General features: G+C 43.1%; 1 protein-coding gene and 1 long non-coding RNA gene across 2 annotated transcripts in view; one reads left to right on the top strand and one right to left on the bottom strand.

The window, feature by feature from the left end:
- Positions 1–24603, top strand: part of LOC149457526 (sterol 26-hydroxylase, mitochondrial-like) — a 43425-nt gene that overhangs the window by 7888 nt on the left and 10934 nt on the right. The window contains exons 3-7 of the mRNA XM_089683571.1: positions 5807–6006; positions 7355–7552; positions 18514–18677; positions 19948–20114; positions 23792–23873. Of these exons, the coding sequence (XP_089539697.1) occupies positions 5807–6006; positions 7355–7552; positions 18514–18677; positions 19948–20114; positions 23792–23873 (811 nt within the window). The remainder of the gene's footprint in view (positions 1–5806; positions 6007–7354; positions 7553–18513; positions 18678–19947; positions 20115–23791; positions 23874–24603) is intronic.
- Positions 1270–24603, bottom strand: part of LOC149457525 (uncharacterized) — a 101733-nt gene continuing 78399 nt past the window's right edge. The window contains exon 2 of the long non-coding RNA XR_016313615.1: positions 1270–2550. This is a non-coding gene — a long non-coding RNA (uncharacterized LOC149457525). The remainder of the gene's footprint in view (positions 2551–24603) is intronic.

Below are 24603 nucleotides of genomic sequence, written 5' to 3'. Positions count from 1 at the left end.
AGTGTCCCACAATGCCCCCACCCCGAAGACCCTGTAGTACATTCCAGACTCCCACTGTGCCCCTGGAAAGCCCCCAGCTTCCTGGAAAGTCTTTAAGCCCCTTCCCCCACAGTTGCCCCCAGCTACCTCCAGAAAGTTCACCCCCAAGTATGCTGCAGAGTCCCCCTAACCCCTCCAGAACTCCATGCCTCCACAGTGACACCTTATCTCACACACAGCCCTCCGGCATTTCAATAAATATTTTGCCATTTTTTCCAAACTTTTTTGTGGGGGTATAAAATTTTATTTTTGGAAGGTTTTGGAAGAATTTACAAGGCTCTGGTCTCAATAAGGTCAAGAACCACTGTTTTAGGAGATTACTACTGTCTCTTTAGATAACCCGCAGTGCTCTGGGAATTGTTTGTAAAGCATTATATAGATTAATAAAGACAGATACAAAAAGAATTAACAGATACAAACTTAATGCCCCCCATCATCTATTTCACAGTGTTATAATGTGAAATGCTTTTGGAAGCATCTTTTATACTCCTCATTAGTGTTCCTCACAAGCACGGTTTCCAGGAACCATGACAGGTAATACATTGTTGCAGTAGACCCACAACGATGTAGTCACATCTTCCTGACATCATCAGCATCTGCAGTTTTTAAAGAACTCCACTGCTGGACAGCCAATAGGAAGTCACAAAGGTGATGTGGACACCCAGCAAAGGACCCTTGTTTTGCATGTAAGCAGGTGTTGGTAATGCGTTATTCAAAGTTTTTAGGCTGCCCAGGTGGGAAGGTGTTAGGCAAGGCTCTGCATTTTCCTGGACTTTTCTGGGCTCTGCCCTCCACCCTGTGCTGTCAATAAATAGGGGGGATGCTCTGCTCAGGGGCTCTCAGCCATGGCCTGCATGGGAATAAGGCGAGAGGCAAAGAAGGAAGATGTAATCTTCAGCAATGTTCAGTTCATCCTCAATGGGAGTATCACCTGGGCCAGGACTCTTCCACATTTATGGACTCTTACCTTGGGAAGGCATGCACTGGGTAGCCTGCATTTAGTCAGTTACGGAAGGACTGTTGCTGTATGATCTTTACTTGGTTGGACTTGGACTGTACTACCAAGAATGTTCAGTAAAGTTTATTAACCGTTCTGTGCCTGGTCTGAAGTTACTGCAGAGGGGTGCATGGAGGTATGTGGCATACAGTCATGGCCAAAAATATTGGCACCCCTGCATTTCTAGCAGATAATGCACCACTTCGCCCAGAAAATTATTGCAATTACAAATGTTTTGACATTCTCATGTTTATTTCTTTTGTTTGTATTGGTATGACACAAAAAAGTGGAGTAACAAAAAGCCAAATCTGACACATTCCACGCAAAACCCCAAAAATGGACTGGACAAAATTAATGGCATAAAGAAGGAGAAAAAGCGCCTCTAAGTGTAATATGTAGCACATTTATTGAGCAACATAATAAGAACCACTCACATGGTAAGGAAAACAACAGGCTTACGCATGTGTGATGAACCGAGGGGCAAGGCAGCGTCCTCGATGTGTGCACCGTGGTCAGCGATGGAGGAGACTCGGGATGTGCCACTGATTGCCGGCCAGCATGTGTGAAAAACAAAGATGGCGTCCAGAGTCCACCCTGGAGTGCAGCGTCGGCGTCAACATGATGACATGGGAATGTCCAGCATGCAATGCGACGGAGGCGCGTCTTTGCCTTTCACCGGCCTTGCGCATGCTCCGAAATTCATTGCATTGCATGCTGGACATTCCCACGTCATCATGTTAACGCCGACACTGCAGCACTGATCAGTGTATTCTCATGGTGAGGAAGTCTCCTGTTCAGGGGCGGACTGACCATTTGGAAACTCGGGCACTGCCCGAGGGCCCGAGGTCAGTAGGGGGCCCCATGAGATGCCCCTGGTACCTTTTTCATAGGCTTTTTTGAGATTGGGCAAGGACACAGGGGCCCCATGATCCCCTATTGCCCGGGGGCCCCATGAGTTGTCAGTCCGCCCCTGCTCCTGTTGTAAGAATACAAAGGAACAGCAGGAGGATTCCCCCATCCAAATCGAATGTGTAGATGGGGGAACCAGGTCCATTTTTTTTTCATTCAACCCCGCTGGTTGAAAGTAAAAAACAGACTCCTCTATGTCCAGTCTAAAAATTAATGGCCTCACCGCGCACCAGCAAAAGGAATGCACTTTTTTATATGCGTTGCTGGGGACGGTGCAATTTCTCATAGAATGTATGTGAAAAACATAAAGTCCGACTTCAGGCTAAAACATGTTTGGAAAAAATGTCCCACAGAAAGAATAAAATATAAAAACAAAGAATCAGCTTCAATACTCATCCCCTATTCACAGCTGCCCCCTGCAGTACGTCTTCTCCACCACAAGATGTCCTCAGTCTTCTGGGCTGAATGGCTTTCAGCATCATGGACCTGCCTGCTGAGTGTAAAGATACATGCAGTGGTGCTGACATCATGACGTCATTGCTGCCTTGCAAGAAAATCCAAACAGCAGGAGGACGCTGCGTGTCACATGACTCGCCTGAAGAAATCTAAAAAAAATGTAAAAAAAAAAAATACATATATACAGGATACATATTTGATTCCATCTTTTCATGTGACAACACTGAAGAAATGACACTTTGCTACAATGTGACGTAGTCAGTGTGCAGCTTGTATAACATGTAAATTTGCTGTCCCCTCAAAATAACTCAACACACCACCATTAACCACTTCCCACCCGGCCTATGGCCGAATGGCGGCCGGCAAAAACCCTCACCTTTCCAGGTGGATGCCATATGGCGTCCTTTCGGGCATGCGCAGTTTGCGTGCCTACAGAGCTGCGCAGCGGCATGATCTGTCACCGGCCGTGTACCTCGGACACAGCCGGTGACAGATCCGAGTACCGGCCCCGTTGCCAGTACCAGGTCACCTGCTGTGACCAATTACAGCAGGCCACATGACTGTTGTATGCAATGGATGGCTTCATTCATGCCATCCATTGTATACTAGTGCAGGGGCGGACTGACAACTCATGGGGCCCCCGGGCAATAGGGGATCATGGGGCCCCTGTGCCCTTGCCCAAACTCAAAAAAGCCTATGAAAAAGGTACCAGGGGCATCTCATGGGGCCCCCTACCAGGGGCGGACTGACAACTCATGGGGCCCCTGAGCAATAGGGGATCATGGGGCCCCTGTGTCCTTGCCCAAACTCAAAAAAGCCTATGAAAAAGGTACCAGGGGCATCTCATGGGGCCCCCTACTGACCCCGGGCCCTCAGGCAATGCCCGGGTTTTCAAATGGTCAGTCCACCCCGTATTAGTGTGTCTAGCTGTGAATGGTCACAGAGATCACATGCACAAGCTGGGCCAATCACAGCCCAGCTGTGTCATGTGATTAGCCATGGCCAAATCACAGCTAAGCATAAAAAAAAAAAAAAACCCTGAATGAATCGATGTCATTCAGGTAAATGCTTGCTTATAGCAAAGTAATTCTTTGCTATAAGCAAATTGTGTAAAAAAAAAAATACTGATCACTTCCCCAAAGTAGTACAATGTTACTATGGTAACATTGTACTACTTTGGTCATAGTGAAATATGAAAAAAAATCTTAAAAAAAGAAAAAAATGTAATAGAAAATTTAAAAAAATTAAAAAATTAAAAAAATAAACAAAATATTATATATTTTTTTTCATACTGTCACCAGTCAGTGTCCCTGATCACCGCCATGCCAGTTATATGATGATGCTGTACTGCACTGGTGACAATATGTAAAAAAAAATAGTGAAAATAAGTTTTTGAATTTTTTCATTTTCCGAAAACTTAAAAAAACTCACCATGCCTCTTATGAAATACGCCGGACTGTCTACTTTGCAAAAAGTGGTCATTTGGGGGATATCTGTACTGTCCTGACATTTGGGGGATATCTGTACTGTCCTGACATTTGGGGGATATCTGTACTGTCCTGACATTTTGGGGATATCTGTACTGTCCTGACATTTGTGGGATATCTGTACTGTTCTGACATTTGGTGGATATCTGTACTGTCCTGACATTTGGGGGATATCTGTACTGTCCTGACATTTGGGGGATATCTGTACTGTCCTGACATTTGTGGGATATCTGTACTGTTCTGACATTTGGGGGATATCTGTACTGTTCTGACATTTGGGGGATATCTGTACTGTCCTGACATTTGGGGGATATCTGTACTGTCCTGACATTTGTGGGATATCTGTACTGTCCTGACATTTGTGGGATATCTGTACTGTTCTGACATTTGGGGGATATCTGTACTGTCCTGACATTTGGGGGATATCTGTACTGTTCTGACATTCTTGGACCTCAAGAAATGAGATTGGCTGTCAGTACTTCAGGATTGATCAATATTCAGATCTATACCAGAGTTTGTGAACTCTATAACTTTCCTACAAACTAAAAAATACATCCTAATTTGGGTTATTTTCACCAAAGACATGTAGCAGAATACATCTTGCCCTAAATTTATGAAGTACAATTATTTATTTGCAAACTTTTATAACAGAAACAAAGAAAAACGTGTTTTTTTTCAAAATTTTCATTTTTTTTCAAAATTTTTTTTTTTTGTTAATTTAGCAAAAAATAAAAACCCCAGCGGTAATTAAATGCCACCAAAAGAAAGCTCTAGTTGTGTGAAGAAAATGATAAAATTTTAGTTTGGGTACAGTGTTGCATGACCGCGCAATTGTCATTCAAAGTGTGAGAGCGCTGAAACCTGAAAACTGGCCTGGGCAGGAAGGGGGTAAAAGTGTCCGGTATGGAAGAGGTTAATGTCTAAACCACTGGCAACAAAAGTGAGTCCACCCCTAAGTGACAAGGTCCAAATTGGGCCCAATTAGCCATTTTCCCTCCCAGGTGTCATGTGACTCCTTAGTGTTACAAGGTCTCAGGTGTGAATGGGGAGCGGGTGTGTTACATTTGGTGTTATCACTCTCACTCTGTCATACTGGTCACTGGAAGTTCAACATGGCACCTCATGGCCAGCATCTATATACCATTGTTAGAACTTTCATGCAAACCAATCAATAAACATGTATTTGATTTTTTTTTTTTTTACCAAAAACATGTAGCAGAATACATTTTGGTGTAAATTTATGAAGAAATGTGCTTTTTAAATTTTTTTTATTGGGTTTGTTTTATAGCAGAAAATAAAAAAAAATATTTTTTTTTCAAAATTTTCAGTCTTTGTATTTATATAATAAAAAATAAAAAACCCAGTGATGACAAAATACCACCATAAGAAAACTCTATTTGTGTGAAAAAATTATATAAATTATTTTTGGGTACAGCGATGCATGACCGCACAATTACCAGTTGCACAGTGCCGAATAGCAAAAAAACGGACTGGTCTTGAAGGGGGTAAAACCTTCCGGAGCTCATGTTGTTAGGCAAGGGGGGGGCTTCTAAAAGGGTAGCCTGGAGTTGGGCTGTCCCGGGTTTCTTTCTAAACTCACATTTAGACACACTGAGTGGATTTAGCACAGCTGCAACAGATAAAGTTGATTCAGGGAATATCTGATTGCCTCTCGGGGGATCAGGAAGGAATTTTTTCCCTGCAGGAGCAAATTGGATCATGCTTTGTTGGGTTTTTTTGCCTTCCTCTGGATCAACTGTAGGTATAGGATTATAACTTTTTTTTTTCTATTGTTGAACTGGATGGACTTTTGTCTTTTTTCAGTCAGACTAACTATGTAATATGTCCTTGATGATGGCATTCATTTTACTTGTTGGCTGGAGTTAGTCTGTGACTGCGGCACTCTCTGTATCTCCAGGCAGGGACACAAGTGGTACACTCTCCGCATGGCGCTTAACAAGAGAATGCTAAAGCCAAAAGAAGCCAGAACCTACACCGAGAGCGTCAATGAGGTTGTGACGGATCTGATGGAGAGAATTCAGGAAATCCGCAGCGAGAGCTCCTCTGGAAATACAGTCCCTGACATCGCCAATCTCTTCTACAAGTTTGCCTTTGAAGGTATGTTATAGAACAGAGAGCCTCCACTTTCTATAGCCTGCACACCAAGTGATAGTGGAGCAAGCATCAGAAGTTATATTATCAAATTAAAGTGGTTGTAAAACAAAAAATGAACAAAGCATATCCCTATATAGTGTGTACTTGTCTCTATCCAAGGCACCTAGTGTGATTCCTGTCTGCTCTCTCCTCCCTCTGCTATCTGCATAAGTCACTTTTGACTCTCTATGTGACACCTGAAAATCCTAGCAGATGGCCCTGCCACTGCCCCCCTCCCCCAGTACAGAGCAGGTGGTTGACATGTGCATGTTTCCCTATGAGACAGTGTAGGAAGGGGGATGGCCATCCCCTTCACTCAGGTCTCAAATTACACCTAGCTCTATGCCGTGCAGTATGTGACATCAAATCCCTTGCCTTCTTCAGCTCAGAAATTGTGTAAATTCTTGACTTTGAATGACTGTAGAGGATAAAGTGCTACAGATAAACAGGTACATCTTATGTTGGAGGATTTGTTTCATTTCTTCAGTATGTGACATCAGATCCTGGGTCCTTGCCTTCTGCAGCTCAGAAATTGTGTAAATTCTTGACTTTGAATGGCTGTAGAGGATAAAGTGCTACAGATAAACAGGTACATCTTATGTTGGAGGATTTGTTTCATTTCTTCAGTATGTGACATCAGATCCCGGGTCCTTGATTTCTGCAGCTCAGAAATTGTGTAAATTCTTGACTTTGAATGGCTGTAGAGGATAAAGTGCTACAGATAAACAGGTACATCTTATGTTGGAGGATTTGTTTCATTTCTTCAGTATGTGCATCAGATCCCGGGTCCTTGCCTTCTGCAGCTCAGAAATTGTGTAAATTCTTGACTTTGAATGGCTGTAGAGGAGAGAGTGCTACAGATAAACAGGTACATCTTATGTTGGGGGATTTGTTTCATTTCTGTATATCAACTTCACTGGGTATAAGTAGGGTTAAGTCTATGTATGCTAAGTCATGTGTCAGCTTCCAGGTATTTATTGCCTCTCAAAGACATCACCATACTCCCCCTGACAGTGCCTCCATCTTTTTTCCTGTGCAGAAGGGCAGCACCATCTTTGTTCAGGTATCATTCAGGGTCACCTAACACAATGCACGGTAAGCTGCCAAAAAAGTGCGATAACTCACTGCACTGTACATCATAGATGGAACCTAAAGGGGCTGCGTGGAGCCTGGCGTTGAACAATAGCTAAATCTAGCCAATGGCCAATCGGATTCTTTCATTTCTCTAGGAAAAAACCCTGAATCTCCGGCCATAGATTCTGCAGTTGCATGTCTCAGCTATTAAACAATATATTTGTCTTCTTCCTTTCAGGACTCTCTTACATCTTATTTGAGGCCAGAACTGGTTGCCTTAATAAACACCTCCCTCTGGAGACCCAGCAATTCATCGATTCCATCACCTTCATGATGAAAAACTCCGTGTATGTCACGTACATGCCGCTATGGACCAGACGGGTCTTCCCCTATTGGGAGCGCTATCTCTCTGGCTGGGACACCATCTTTGCTTTCAGTAGGTGCACGTAAGGGAAAAAGTCTAAAATTGGTCTAAACTCAGTAAAGATGGTGTAGAACGTGTAGATGGTGAAGAACGTGTAGATGGTGAAGAACGTGTAGATGGTGTAGAACGTGTAGATGGTGAAGAACGTGTAGATGGTGAAGAACGTGTAGATGGTGTAGAACGTGTAGATGCTGTAGAACGTGTAGATGGTGAAGAACGTGTAGATGGTGAAGAACGTGTAGATGCTGTAGAACGCCTTCCGCTGGCCAAAGCAATCAGACAACAGTCAACTCCGAACCAATTATTATTATTATTTTTATAGAATAGAATTGGACTTTGAAGATGTTTTCTCTTAGGGCTTGTTCACACTTGACCATATTACTGACGCTTCAAAAACGCCCCTATAGCTTTCTATCTATCTATCTAGCTATCTATCTATCATCTATCTATCTATCTATCTATCTATCCATTCAGTCATATCCAACCCTTGGTGATTGCATGGACCGTCACTCGTAAGTGACTTTTTCCATGAATTCTCTTAGCAATTGTTTTTACAGGGTAGGTTGCCAGGTCTTTCCCAAACCCCCACCATGCAGGAGATTCTTTACATATCTATTGTACATTCACATCAGTCCCTAACCCTCAAGGGGCGTACAATCTAAGGTCCCTAACCCTCAAGGGGAGTACAATCTAAGGTCCCTAACCCTCAAGGGGCGTACAGTCTAAGGTCCCTAACCCTCAAGGGGCGTACAATCTAAGGTCCCTAACCCTCAAGAGGTGTACAATCTAAGGTCCCTAACCCTCAAGGGGTGTACAATCTAAGGTCCCTAACCCTCAAGGGGTGTACAATCTAAGGTCTCCAACCCTCAAGGGGTGTACAATCTAAGGTCTCCAACCCTCAAGGGGTGTACAATCTAAGGTCTCCAACCCTCAAGGGGTGTACAATCTAAGGTCTCTAACCCTCAAGGGGTGTACAATCTAAGGTCCCTAACCCTCAAGGGGTGTACAATCTAAGGTCTCTAACCCTCAAGGGGTGTACAATCTAAGGTCCCTAACCCTCAAGGGGTGTACAATCTAAGGTCCCTAACCCTCAAGGGGTGTACAATCTAAGGTCCCTAACCCTCAAGAGGTGTACAATCTAAGGTCCCTAACCCTCAAGGGGTGTACAATCTAAGGTCTCTAACCCTCAAGGGGTGTACAATCTAAGGTCCCTAACCCTCAAGGGGTGTACAATCTAAGGTCCCTAACCCTCAAGGGGTGTACAATCTAAGGTTCCTAACGCTCAAGGGGTGTACAATCTAAGGTCCCTAACCCTCAAGGGGTGTACAATCTAAGGTCTCTAACCCTCAAGGGGTGTACAATCTAAGGTCTCTAACCCTCAAGGGGCGTACAGTCTAAGGTCCCTAACCCTCAAGGGGCGTACAATCTAAGGTCCCTAACCCTCAAGGGGCGTACAATCTAAGGTCCCTAACCCTCAAGGGGCGTACAATCTAAGGTCCCTAACCCTCAAGGGGCGTACAATCTAAGGTCCTTAACCCTCAAGGGGCGTACAATCTAAGGTCCCTAACCCTCAAGGGGCGTACAATCTAAGGTCCCTAACCCTCAAGAGGCGTACAATCTAAGGTCTCTAACCCTCAAGGGGTGTACAATCTAAGGTCCCTAACCCTCAAGGGGTGTACAATCTAAGGTCCCTAACCCTCAAGGGGTGTACAATCTAAGGTCCCTAACTCACATTCATACATACATATACTAGGGACAATTTAGACAGGATCCAATTAACCTACCAGCATGTCTTTGGAGTGTGGGAGGAAACCAGAGTACCTGGAGGAAACCCATGCAAACACAGAGAAATCATGCAAATTCCAGGCAGGAGATGCCATGGTTGGTAATCAAACCCATGACCCAATTACTGCAAGGCAGAAGTGCTAACCACTAAGCCACTGTGCCGCCCATCCCTATAACTTTAGACAGGCGTTAATGAGCTTTCTAAAAAATCATGAGCAAATGAATGCTGAACCTCCTGCGCTGGACGATGAGCTCCACAATGTCAGTAACCCCATATGGAGTACTTTTTGGGAATGCAAGTCTTGCTGCCCTCAACGGACCAGGGAAATCCAAAGAAGCGATGTGCAAAGAAACAGAGGGCGCACGGGCCTAGTGCATTACCTTCTAAAAATGAGATTTATTGAATAAAAAGTAGTATACTCACAAAAGAATAAAATCAAGGCAGTCAGCATGGTCCTATCTCCCTAGATGGTGCTTGTTGGGGGACTGTAGGCCTTCAAAAACTGATGCGTTTCGAGGCAGAACCTCTTCCTCAGCTCTGCCTCGAAACGCGTCAACCATTTGGCGGCCTCCATCTAGGGCAGTGGTTCCTAATGCCGTGACCCTTTAATACAGTTCCTCATGTTGTGGTGACCCCCAACCATAAATTTATTTACCCATTAATTATAATTCATGAGTGTCGTTTTACCTCCAATACTGCTGCTTTCAACACAGTAGCTGCTTTTAACAGAGTAGCTGCTTTCTACACAGTAGCTGCTCTTTACACATCATAAATATGTGTTTTCTGATGGTCTTAGGGGACCCCTGTGAAAGCATCGTTCGACCCCCAAAGGGGTCGCAACCCACAGGTTGAGAACCACTGATCTAGGGAGATTGGACCATGCTGTCTTTTTTGTGAGTAACAAAAAGGTAAAAAACCAGGATGCCCTAGACCATAAACAATAGTAATGTGATAAAATGACGGGCTTTCAAAAGGATAACCCCAAAGTAGTAGGCATAATAACAACCGACTCACTAATGAAAAACAAAAAGTGGTGTCCTCGGAACCAAGTATTGCATATAAAAAAGGGGGAGGAAAACCAGGGGAAAGATATCCCTCTGGTCAAGAGGTTCCAATGAGGACAGTCCGCGGCTTCTAGAAAAAAATCAAAAGTTTATTGCAGAAAAATAATAATGATAATAAAGGTCACAAAATTATTAAATTATAACTGACACCACCACTATGACCACTGTATATTTTTGCTAACACACCTTGGTCCACCGCTTGATCCCCACTGGTTCAGTTATTCATCTGAGGTGCCGGGACCTCCCAGCGCTGGTTGTCACCCTGGATGACCACGTTGTCTCTATCCTTCTTTTATCTTTCTGTTGGTGGTGTCAGTTATAATTTAATAATTTTGTGACCTTTATTACCATTATTATTTTTCTGCAGTTAACTTTTGATTTTTTTCTAGAAGCCGTAGACTGTCCTCATTGGAACCCCTTGACCAGAGGGATATCTTTCCCCTGGTTTTCCTCCTCCTTTTTTATAGGCAATAATTGGTTCCGAGGACACCACTTTTTGTTTTTCATTAGTGAGTCGGTTGTTATTATGCCTACTACTTTGAGGTTATCCTTTTGAAAGCCCGTTATTTTATCACATTACTATTGTTTATGGCAGTGGTTCTCAACCTGGGGGTCGCGACCCCTTTGGGGGTCAAACAACCCTTTCATAGGGGTCGCCTGAGACCATTGGAAAACACATACAGTATTTCCGATGTGTAAAGAGCAGCTACTGTGTAGAAAGCAGCTGCTGTGTTGAAAGCAGCTGCTGTGTTGAAAGCAGCTACTCTGTTAAAAGCAGCTACTGTGTTGAAAGCAGCAGTATTGGAGGTAAAACGACACTCATGAATTATAATTACTGGGTAAATAATTTTATGGTTGGGGGTCACCACAACAGGAGGAACTGTATTAAAGGGTCGTGGCATTAGGAAGGTTGAGAACCACTGGTTTATGGTCTAGGGCATCCTGATTTTTTACCTTTTTGTTACTCACAAAAAAGACAGCATGGTCCAATCTCCCTAGATGGAGGCCGCCAAATGACTGACGCGTTTCGAGGCAGAGCTGAGGAAGAGGTTCTGCCTTGAAACGCGTCAGTATTTTGGAGGCCTACAGTCCCCCAACAGCCACCACCTAGGGAGATTGGACCATGCTGACTTTTTTTTGATGTGCCTTTGATTTTATTCTTTTGTGAGTATACTACTTTTTAGTTAATAAGCTTTAGTATGGGCATTCTAAAAGCTTTAAAAACCCTCCCCAAAAGCTCTATACCTGGTTGTGAGGCATTTTACAAGCATTAAAACCGCACTACAAATGCCTATAACAAACTCTAATGGTATTAACGCCCCACAATCGCCTGCCAGGTGTTTGAGAAGCGTCACCATAGACTTGAATGGCTTCAACTCCTTCTGACTTGACATGAGGCTTCAATTGTGATGCAATGTGATGCCAACGCTTCATGTTCTGCTAATGTGAATAGCACTGTGTGCTGCCCATAGTATCAATTCCATAGGCGTTTGAGGTGGATTAAAAGCACCCCTAAAGCGCCTGCTTTCAAAGCTAGTGTGAACTAATCCTTACTTCCTGTTGTGTTTCTGTTACAGGAAGTGAAGATTTATTTATTATTTATTTCAGGTACTTATATAGAGCTGTCAATTTACACAGCACTTTACATATATATTGTACATTCACATCAGTCCCTAACCCTCAAGGGGTGTACAATCTAAGGTCCCTAACTTACATTCATACATACACATACTAGGGACAATTTAGACCGGAGCCAATTCACCTACCAGCATGTCTTTGGAGTGTGGGAGGAAACCGGAGTACCCGGAGGAAACCCACGCAGGCACAGGGAGAACATGCAAACTCCAGCCAGGTGGTGCTGTGGTTGGGATTCAAACCAACGGCCCTAGTGCTGCCAGGCGGAAGTGCTAACCATTTAACCGTTCAATACTCTCTACAAAATTAACTAAAAATGGTCTTGGCTAAACATACACAAAGGGATCCATTTATTTAAAAAAAACAAAAACACATACCTATTCATCAACCAAATATTATTATTATTAATATACAGTATTTATAAAGCGCCAATGGTTCGCTCAGCGCTGTACATTACAAAGGGGGACAGAACATGTGACAGAACAATAACAATACAATGTGATTCACGAGGGGATTGAGGGCCCTGCTCCTTGGAGCTTACAATCTAGGAGGGAGGGGATGGTGGCACAGGAGGAGATAGCTGTGGGGGATGGGGTGGTAGGAAGAGTGCAGGAGGTCGGCAGGTTAGCAGGGGGTGGGGTAGGCTTCCCTGAAGAGATGGGTTTTCAGGGTGCGCCTAAAGGAGAGGAGAGTAGGTGATAATCTGATGGGTTGGGGCAGGGAGTTCCAGAGGATGGGTGACACCCTGGAGAAGTCCTGGAGGCGGGCATGGGAGGAGGAGACCAGGGAACTAGAGAGAAGGAGGTCTTGCGAGTGTGCGTGCTGGGCGGTAAATATGCATGTATGTTCGTTTGTTCTGTGTGCATTGGAAAAAAAGAATGTTCTTTAGGATATTTTCTCTTCTGAATAATTGTTCGTTTATTATGGGAAGTAATTAGAAACTACTTAACGGCACCTAGATGGAGCTGAGGAGCATGGAAATGACATACATCTTTGTGACAAAAGATACAATGTATATTCTGACTCCAACTGTTGTAATAGTGACTTATCCCTTGCTGAGACCTCTGAGCCTGGCCTGTATAAGCAGATACAATCACTGCAAACAGTCTTTATCAGATAGCTGAACTCACCAAACACCTGTTTTTTTCATCTATGGATCTTTATTGCAATGCAGAAGGTACAGCAGACAACAAGATGTATCAGATGATTGAAATGACAGTATTTGCGGGTCAATACATGGTAATGTGTCCCTGGGTGCGAGCAGATTACATGTGGCCTAGAGAAAAGTGGACATATTCATCCCAAGAAGACAGCGAAGAAGGAAGAGGAAGTGCAGCACTAGCTAGTGGGAGGGACAGGATGGAAGACAGAAAAAGGTGCAATAACCAAAATGTCCACAAGATGGCAGTATATTTACATTAACCATAACTATGCACTGTGTCATATTGTTGCACAATAAGTGTGACAGCAAAATGTAGAAATTCTAGAGAATGCTAGAGGGAATAGGCAAATAAATGTAACCAATGATTACAGTCTCTAGAAATGTTACATTGTATCTCTTATTACAAAGATGTATTTCCTATGCTCTGTAGCTCCATCTAGTGGCCATAATGTGTCTTTATACTTCTGCCCATAATTACCTGCCTCATATCTGGCCTATTGTCAAATAATGGCTGAGCAGGAGCCCTCCTGTCCAGGGTGGACATCATATGACATCCTCCCAGTCACGTTCCTCTTGCGTGCCCAAAGGGCCAAGCTGCAGTGCTATCTGTCTGTCTGCTGTGTCCACCTGCCGGTTCTGATAACATGTAATTACTGTGATCAATCACAGCGATCACATGACAGTTGTTCATAATGAATGGCTTTCATTCATATCCACTCGTGTATTTTTGGAATGACTTCTGTGATTGGTCACAGTGATCACATGGTACAGACACAGCCAATCACATTGTATCTGTACCATGGCCAATCACAGCTAATCACAATTATACTCAGTGAATGGATGGAAGCCATTCATACAAATGATTGCTTATTACAGTGATCATCACTGTTGTAAGCAATCATAGTAAAAAAAATGAATGATCACTTTCCCAGAGTAGTACCATGTCACTATGGCTCTACTGTACTGCTCTAGTTATAGTATGTAAAAAAAAGAAGGAAAAACAATTTAAAAAAAGAAAAAAAAAAGTGATTTTTTTTTTTACATTCTGTCACCATTCAGTAGCCCTGATCAACACCAAACCAATCATATGATGACATTATACTGTTCTTGTGATAGATAAATAAATACAGGTTTTATATATTTATATATTATTATTATTATTTATTTTTCCAAATAATTGTGACAGCAAAAAATTACAACCTCCAAAAACTCATCATGCCCCTTGCTAAATAACTCAGACTGTCTACTTTCCTAAAAGTGTAAAAGGGGTCATTTGGAGAGGAGTTGCACTGCCCTTGCATTTTAGGGCCTCAAGAAATGTGACAGGCCGTCAGTACATCAGGGTTGATCAGTTTTCAAATATGTATCCTATAGTTAGTCTCCTACAGACTAAATAATATACATTGATTTGGGTTATTTGTAAAAAAGAAATGTAGCAGAATGCAGTTCAGCTGAAATTTATGAAGAAAGATTATTTGCAAAAGTTTATGACAGAAACTAAGAAGTTGTAAGCTCCAAGGAGGCAGTTAATTATTGAACTGTATTGTTGCTGTATTGTCTCCCGTTATATTGTAAAGTGCTGAGCAAACTGTTGGCGCGATATAAATCGAAAGAAAGAAAGAAAGAAAGGTGAAAATGGCCGGGATTGAATTGGTTACAGAACAATTTATTAAGAAAATAGCCTAAAATCTGTTTTTTCCCAATTCGCACTGAACGAAAATACAGGCAGATTAGCTGGATGGATGGCTATGCAAATTGTTTTTTAAATAGACCCCTAATTTGAAAATTGTATTTTGCATTGTGTAATACCTATGGCAAATCTGCAGGTGGAGCTGTTGCCTTTGCTTAACACTGGGACTGTTGGCACCTACACATCGAATTTTATTTTCCATGTATAAAGCGGAAGGGATGTATATACTACATAGAATATGATGTATTCACTGCCTGCCTGCTGTCACTGACTGTAACATACCTTGATCCTAAAGGGTGAATATTGCAAAAGTTACTGTATATAAAATTGCTAATTTTTTTTTAGTGTTAGAGCGGAGCAAGGGGCTCCAAACTTTCTAAACAAAGCGCCTGTTTACTGTCCTTCAGATTTGAGGGGGAGTTGGACATTGGTGTAAGTGGGAGGAATAGTACCCCATCATGGGTGGTGGGAGGAATAGTGCGCCATTGTTGATGTCAGTGGGAGGAATAGTGCCCCATCATTGGTGTCAGTGGGAGGAATAGTGCCCCATTGTTGGTGTCAGTGGGAGGAATAATGCCCCATTATTGGTGTTAGTGGGAGGAATAGTGCCCCATCATTGGTGTCAGTGGGAGGAATAGTGCCCCATCATTGGTGTCAGTGGGAGGAATAGTGCCCCATTGTTGGTGTCAGTGGGAGGAATAATGCCCCATTATTGGTGTTAGTGGGAGGAATAGTGCCCCATTGTTGGTGTCAGTGGGAGGAATAATGCCCCATCATTGGTGTCAGTGGGAGGAATAGTGCCCCATTGTTGGTGTCACTGGGAGGAATAATGCCCCATTATTGGTGTTAGTGGGAGGAATAGTGCTCCATCATTGGTATTAGTGGGAGGAATAGTGCCCCATCATTGGTATCAGTGGGAGGAATAGTGCCCCATCATTGGTGTCAGTGGGAGGAATAGTGCCCCATCATTGGTGTCAGTGGGAGGAATAGTACCCCATCATTGGTGTCAGTGGGAGGAATAGTGCCCCATCATTGGTGTCAGTGGGAGGAATAGTGCCCCATCACTGGTATCAGTGGGAGGAATAATGTCCCATCATTGGTGTCAGTGGGAGGAATAGTGCCCCATTGTTGGTGTCTGTGGGAGCAATAATGTCCCATTGTTGGTATCAGTGGCAGGAATAGTGCCCCATTGTTGGTGTTAGTGGGAGGAATAGTGTGTCTTATCAATAGGAGGAAGAGTGCCCCAAGGGCCAGATAAAGGCAAACAAAGAGCCACATTTGGCCCCCGGGCCACAGTTTGGAGACCACTGAAGTAGAGAATCATATCAGAACACAATCTGTGCTTGACTAGCTGCATCGGATGGCAGGGGAGACATTCGGGGTCTAATAGATACCAATAAAGTCAAAAAGAATATAAAAGTGTAAAAAACAAAAAAAAAAAAATTTTTTTTCACCCCTGTCACCCCCACACAAACACTCCATATAAAATGGGCAGCATTGTGAAACATATGTGAGGTTTCATTGTGAATATCAGAAAGCTGTAAAAGCTTATTAAGGGTCACCTACTGTATGGAGAATTTTGGGTACCATAGTTTTTTGCAATTCCACATGTTTGGTATCTACAGTTGTGTTCAAAATAATAGCAGTGTGTTGAAAAAAGTGAATAAAGCTCAAAATCCTTCTAATAGCTTTTATTTCCATCCACACAAATGCATTGGGAACACGACACATTCTATTCCAAATCAAAACATGAAGAAAAATACATCAAATTTGTGTTGTTCCTCTAAAGAAAATGAAGAAAAGTGAATATTAGACGGTTCAAAAAAATCGCAGTGTTTATATTCTTCTTTACAAACTCAAACATTCACTATATAAACTGAAAAATGTTTGAAGATTTTGCTTTCCTTTGAATGACTTCATGAATATTTGGTTGTAGTCGCACTGTTTCTGAGAACTGCTGTACATCTGTGTTGCATGGAGTCACCCAACTTCTGGCCCCTGTGATCAGGTATTCCAGCCCAGGATGATTGGACCACATTCCACAGTTCTTCTCTATTTCTTGGTTTTGCCTCAGAAACGGCATTTTTGATGTCACCCCACAAGTTTTCTATTGGATGAAGATCCAGGGATTGGGCTGGCCACTCCATAACGTCAATCTTGTTGGTCTGGAACCAAGATGTTGCACGTTTACTGGTGTGTTTGGGGTCGTTGTCTTGTTGGAACACCCATTTCAAGGGCATTTCCTCTTCAGCATAAGGCAGCATGACCTCTTCAAGTATTCTGATGGATTCAAACTGATCCATGATCCCTGGTATGCGATAAATAGGCCCAACACCGTAGTATGAGAAACATCCCCATATCATGATGCTTGCACCACCATGCTTCACTGTCTTCACAGTGTACTGTGGCTTGAATTCAGTGTTTGGGGGTCGTCTCACAAACTGTCTCCGCCCACTAGACCCAAAAAGAGCAATCTTACTTTCATCAGTCCACAAAATGTTGGGCCATTTCCCTTTAGGCCGGTCAATGTGCTCTTTGGCAGATTGTAACCTCTTCAGCACGTCTTTTCTCCAACAGTGGGACTTTGCGGGGGCTTCTTGCAGATAGCTTGGCTTCACATAGGCGTCTTCTAATTGTAACAGTCCTCACAGGGAACGTCACACCTTCTTTCATCTTCCTGGAGCTGATTGTTGGCTGAGTCCGCGCCATTTTGGCTATTCTTCTATCCATTCGAATGGTAGTTTTTCGCTTTCTTCCACGTCTTTCAGGTTTTGGTTGCCATTTTAAAGCATTTGCGATCATTTTAGCTGAGCAGCCGATCATTTTCTGCACTTCTTTATATGTTTTCCTCTCTCCAATCAACTTTTTAATCAAGGTACGCTGTTCTTCTGAACAATGTCTGGAATGACCCATTTTCCTCAGAATTTCAGAGAGAAATGCACTGTAACCAGCATGTACAACATTTGCTGCCTTCCTTCCTTAAATAAGGGCAATAATTGCCACCTGTTTTTCAAAGAATGAATGACCTCACTAATAGAACTCCACACTGCTATTATTGTGAACACGCCCCTTTCAATGAGTGATTGAATGACACAGAATCAGCAGCATGCATGTCATGACTGTTGGGTCTGTTGGATTTCTATTACTCTACTACACCTGCTAGGAAATTATTTGCCATGTAGAAATATCATTTCTACCAAAAACAGTGATTGATCCGGTTAGTGATGTCTGACTGCTATTATTTTGAACACAACAGTATTTACTTGACTATATTTGATATTTTATAATTACAGTAATTTATAACAAGAAATGCAGATTTTAACATATGTGCAAAAAATTAAAATACTGCCCCAGTAAGCAAGTGGTAATGACTGGTGATATGATCCCAAAAAAAATTTGCATTTTGGGGGCCGACCGTCACTTTCAATGTTTGTTTTACTGTTATTCTAAGCTCTACTGCATACAGATTTGTCTGAAATCATACCGCAGTTCACTTATGCCCTGATAACGATTCCAAGCCTTGGTGAATGGAGAGGGGGGTTGTTGCCCCTTGAAATGCATTGTTTCTCATTTCAGTATTGGTGACCCTAGTGATTTGACTATATAGTCTGAAGCTTTTATCTGATTCTTCTGCAGCAAAGAAGCGGATTGATAAGAAGATGAGTGAGATCCAGGAAAGGCTGGAGAGGGGAGAGGACGTGCAGGGGGGGTATCTGACCTACCTGTTGTCTACTGGAAAACTGACCATGCCCGAGGTATACGGCAGCGTGGCTGAGCTACTGATGGCCGGCGTAGACAGTGTAGGTAACAAATACATATTTTTATTGAGAGTTGCTCCAGGTGTGATCTTTATCGCATGCTTGCATTAGTCCTGAATGGCATATCTCATACCTGACGGCCCACCATAGAAGCTGTCAATCGCTGTAGTAGTCTTAGTGATCTTCCAGGTTCTGAGCATGTGTCTTTCCCATTCCACATTGGATAGCTCTTCATTGGATAGCTCATTGGGACCTCTGCCATTCATAGAATGCCTTGTATTTTTTTTTTTTTATTGAATGGATCAGGTAGAGGTTACGACATTATCCGCACCTCCTCTTCACCCTGTCCAATCAGATAGCGCCTTGTATGCGTTGAAAAAAAACAAGGCTTTCCATACACTGCACCGGTGTTGAATGAGCAGCCAAAACTTTTTTTTTTTGGTTTCAAGTAGGGTGGGGAAGAGTTAGAATCTCTGCTGACTTTATATTGCGCAGAGTGTTAGATGTGTAGAGTAGAGGCTGTGGATCCCTTGTGAATACACATCCGAAAGCTGCCAACAGTTGTAGAGCGGTAGAGTGGTGTACCAATCATAATGAGTCCAAACATATTTATTGCATTATCAATAAAGGGTGCTCAAAGCAGATATAAGCCAACACAGGGATACCCTTTCACCAGGGCTCTGTACACTGAAGGAAATTGGTAGATTGGAAAGTAAAGTCATGGATTTTTTTAGGAATACTTGAACCAGTTGCTGGAGCTCGCTTTAAAGCTGAGCTCTAGCATTTTCTTCAGTCTTGCAGTTTCCCAGGCTCAGGGTTATTGCTAGGATTGGGAAGAGGGGCATATTTACCACAAGGCAAACAAAATGTTTTTCAGGGGGGAGGCGGCACCCTCTGGAAAAAGGGACGGTGGTTGTCCTGAGCCAGTTCCTGTGTGGTAATGTGCCATTGACCGGGAACAGGTGGCGCTGTGTATGAGATGGCTCTGAGGGGCACTGGGGCTGGGAGGCAAGTGGAAGAGCGGAGTGAGGGGAGCCAGAGGAGTGGCCAGGAGAAGGGAGCTGGAATGGAGAGCTGTGATGGTGTCTCTCCCCTTCTCTCCTGGGAGGGGAGTTTGGTTGGTGGCAGGAGCAGGTAGGGTGGGGGGGGCAATGGTGTTTGGCAGGGGCGGTTGGGGGCTTGGGCGGCAGATGTTTTGCATTGCCTAGGGCAGCACAAAACCTAAATACCCCATTGGTTAGGAAGGTAGGATTAATGGTCCGGTGTCCATGAACATTTGGTCATCTTCCTGTGTATTTTTGTCTTCTTGCAGACATCAAACACGTTGACCTGGTGTTTGTATCAGCTGGCAAAAGACCTGGAGCTGCAGAAATCCCTGCATGAAGAGGTGGTCAGTGTTGCTCCATCAGAACACATACCCACAGCTGATGATATCTCTCAAATGCCGCTATTAAAAGCCACAATCAAAGAGACCCTTAGGTATGTTAACTGGAATTAAAAATCTTTTTAGAAATCTTTTTTAGTGGGGATATCGGCTTATGCTTCCACCTTTCTCACCTAGGCAAGACCAATACTAATGATGGGGCACTATTCATCCTACTAATTCCAATGATGGGGCACTATTCCTCCCACTGATACCAATAATGGGGCACTATTCCTCCCACTGATACCAATGATGGGGCACTATTCCTCCCACTGATACCAATGATGGGGCACTATTCCTCCCACTGACACCAATGATGGGGCACTATTCCTCCCACTGATACCAATGATGAGGCACTATTCCTCCCACTGACACCAATGATGGGGCACTATTCCTCCCACTGACACCAATGATGGGGCACTATTCCTCCCATCAATACCAATGATGGGACACTATTCGTCCTACTAATACCAATGATGGGGCACTATTCCTCCCACTGATACCAATGATGGGGCACTATTCCTCCCACCGATACCAATGATGGGACACTATTCGTCCTACTAATACCAATGATGGGGCACTATTCCTCCCATCAATACCAATGATGGGACACTATTCGTCCTACTAATACCAATGATGGGGCACTATTCCTCCCACTAATACCAATGATGGGGCACTATTCCTCCCACTGATACCAATGATGGGGCACCATTCGTCCTACTGATACCACTGATGGGGCACCATTCATCCTACTGATACCAATGATGGGGCACCATTCGTCCTACTGATACCAATGATGGGGCACCATTCGTCCTACTAATACCAATGATGGGGCACTATTCGTCCTAATGATACCAATGATGGGGCACCATTCGTCCTACTAATACCAATGATGGGGCACTATTCATACCACTGATACCAATGATGGGGCACTATTCCTCCCACTGATACCAATGATGGGGCACTATTCCTTCCATCAATACCAATGATGGGGCACCATTCGTACTACTAATACCAATGATGGGGCACCATTCGTCCTACTAATACCAATGATGGGGCACTATTCCTCCATCTAATCTTAAAGATGGGGCACTACTATTCCTTCTGCCAAGATTCAAGGGCACTTGGAGCAAATCGTGCAATTTCTTCATGACCAGATGGGTTCTCCACTCGCTCTGTGCCGAAGCCATTTGTTGGGTCTTCTTCTTGACCCTGATATTGACAAATACAGTATATCACCACATTCCTTTAGGAAACCTTGCTTGTTGCATGCAAATTTACTGCATAATGCTGGTTGCAGACTCTGCCCCCAACACCACAGGCTTGGATAGCAGATATGAACGATTCCCTACCCCTCAGAAAATTGGTCTATCTACATATGGGCTGTCCTATCAAATATTAAAAAATCTGGGACAGCTGGTTACAGTCTCCAGCTACGTATGTATAGATTCACGTTTAGCTTCAGTTAGTGTATCCCAACCTTAGCTTTATTGGGAGGCTCCTTTGGGACTGGATGGCAATAGATAAACATTTCCCACCCTCTTTAATGGTGTTGCCCTTGTGCATATTGATGACATGTACCACATACGTATCATTATTGTATACGGGAACATCTGTCTTGTGACAAGCAGTATGTAAGTATCTTTTTTGCTGATATTAACCACTTGACCTCCAGAGGGTTTACCCCCCTTAATGACCAGGCCTCTTTTTGCTACTCGGCGCTGCACTAATTCAACTGATAATTGCGCGGTCATGCAATGCTGCACCCAAACGAAATTTACGTTCTTTTTTCACACAAATAGAGCTTTCTTTCGGTGTAATTTGATCACCTGTGCGCTTTTTATTTTTCACGCTATAAACAAAAAAAGGCCAAAAATTTTGAAGAAAAACAATATTTTTTACTTTCAGCTATAAAAAATATATAGTAAACTCCAAGTTGGTTATAAATTTAGGCCAAAATGTATTCTGCTCCATGTTTTTGGTAAAACAAATCCCAGTAAGTGTATATTGATTGCTTTGTGTGGAAGTTATAGCGTCTACAAACTATGGTATAAATACTGCAATTTACGCCATTTTTCTGCTATACAGTGCTGCGCTAGTTTAACGGACAATTGCGCGGTCATGCAATACGGTACATAAATGAAGTTTACATCCTTTTTTCCCCCACAAATTGAGCTTTCTTTCGGTGGTATTTGATTGGCTGTGCGGTTTTTATTTTTTGCGCTATAAAAAAAAAAAAGGCTGACAATTTTGAGGAAAAAAAAACAATATTTTGGACTTTTTGCTATAAAACATGTCCAGTAAAAAAAAAATGCAAAAATCAAACTTAGTCATAAATTTCTGCCAAAATGCATTCTGCGACATGTCTTTGCTAAAAAAAAAAACCCAATACGTGTAAATTAATTGGTTTACGTGAAAGTTATAGCGTTTACAAATGGCGGGAAAGATACTGGGATTTTTAGTTTTTTTTTTTATACTAATAATGGCGGCGATCAGCGAATTATGGCGGCGATCAGGGACTTATGGCAGTGACCAGCGACTTATGGCAGGACTGCGGCGGACATTTTGACATTGGGGGGTACTGACTTGGGGTCACTGACATCCCCAAAAACACTAATACAGTGATCAGTGCAAAAAAAAAACACTGACACTGTACTAATGGCAATGGGGAGGAAGGGGTTAACTTTATTTTGCAGGGAAGGGTTATAGGAGTGAGGGGAGTGTTTTACTAGGGGGTGGGGGTGTGTGCTGGACGGGACAAGGCTGATCGAGAAAGAGAAACTGTTCTTTCTCGATCAGCTCATCCTCAAGCTGACAGGGAAGTGACAGACAGCACAGCTACTGCAGCTGTGCTGTCTGTCACTGTTTGCCGCCGATCGCCGGGAAACAGCCGCTAAGGACCGGCTGTGACCCGGCGACTCACATCTGCGGCTGTGATCGGCGGGACAGATAGGGCGGTCGCGCGCGCCCCCTATTTGTTTACAAAACACACGTTATAAAATGTGGTTTTGCCTGCGAGTGCCGCCCTGCCACCGTATATGTACAGTGGCTGGGCGGCAAGTGGTTAACCCTGTTGCCATATTGGTTCTACATACTAGACCTTGGTATACCACCAGCCATATTATAGTTGCCCTGTTTTATACTAATGGTGTTACTTGTATGTATCACAAAACGTTCTTAAATAACGTTTGCTTTTTGATTAAAAAAAGGCAAATTCCAAGGCTCTAAGTTTGGAAGTTCCTACAAAATCCGAAGTGCAAAAGGTTTGAGTGAGCACATGGAAAACCTATTGATACTGTTGAAGAAAACCTGTATTCAGAGAATACTGCCGTGTTTGCCTATATGGGATACACAGATGTTCCAAGCATTCCCATGCAGGAAGTCCCATTCATGTCTATTGGGACACCACACAACTGCTGCTCCCAATTGATATCTGTGTGGGTGCAGGTGCATGTTCCCGAACACAGAGCGTGAGTTCAGAGACACGCATCCACACCAATGTCAAACTGGAAGCAGCAGCTATGTTTCTGCATCTGTTGTGTCCCAATAGACATGAATGGGGCTACCTCCATGGGGATGCACCCTGGAATACCTGTGCATCCAATGTGGGCAAGCAAGGTCCTCACACAGATGTGCACTTTAGTATGCATAGTGTGAACAAAGCCTATAAATCCACTTACGATCCAACATAGATCATAAAATAAATACTTTTGGGGTTTTTTCTCCCATGCAGGCTGTATCCTGTCGGGGCGATCAACGGAAGAATGATCTGTGAAAAGGAGGTTGTGATTGGTGACTATTTGTTTCCAAAAAAAGTACGTTTCCTGCACCAAGCTTATAACTACAGTTTACCTTTTGCTTTGAGGCACCCATCATCTTAAAAAAAAAAGAAAAACCACCTTGGGAAAATGTCCAATTGAAATGAGTACGTCAAAGTGTCTTTGCCCAGATTCCATCTGTCATTATTCTAATGAGGAATCCGGTTGCTTTGGGTGTAGGTTTCTCTTTTAAGCAGGCATTAAAACCAAAATCAGACATTTTATTATATTGCAGCTTACCAATTCTTAGATGTCATGGCTGCATTAGTTTTTTTTTAGGCTCCCCTTTTTTCTTTCCTTTATTTTCATCTGCAGATCCAGCCAGTGCATCTGGTCATTTTCAATAGAACAAGCTATCCTGCAGATATAACAGTTACAGGGTTGAGACAAACCATTTACCAGTGATAGCTTTTATTTATTGATGTAAAACTTTTATCCTAAAAGGAACAAAATTGCTGCAGTTACAGCTTGTGTGACTGCAGCATGAGCTGGAGTTTGGCTTCAGTTTGTTAGTGTATCTAAATCTGTTAGTACAGTTAACACTCCCCTTCCCCTAGGCTTATAATGCTGCTGTCCAAAGATGCCTCCTGTGCTCCTTCATCCAGCGTGGGGGCGCTCTAATACAGGAGGTGTCTTACTGGCCAGATCATCAGGTGAAAACGGACCAAAAAAAAGCCTAAAAAAAGAAAACTATTACAGACACCACATCTAAGGATTAGTTTAATAC

The sequence above is a fragment of the Staurois parvus genome, unplaced genomic scaffold (assembly GCF_062004578.1).
Source record: "Staurois parvus isolate SC_StPar_1 unplaced genomic scaffold, SC_StPar_1.0 ptg000315l, whole genome shotgun sequence".
NCBI classification, from domain to species: Eukaryota; Metazoa; Chordata; class Amphibia; order Anura; family Ranidae; genus Staurois; species Staurois parvus.
The sequence above is the reverse complement of the archived record's forward strand: the minus strand, read 5'-3'. Positions and strand labels throughout refer to the sequence as shown.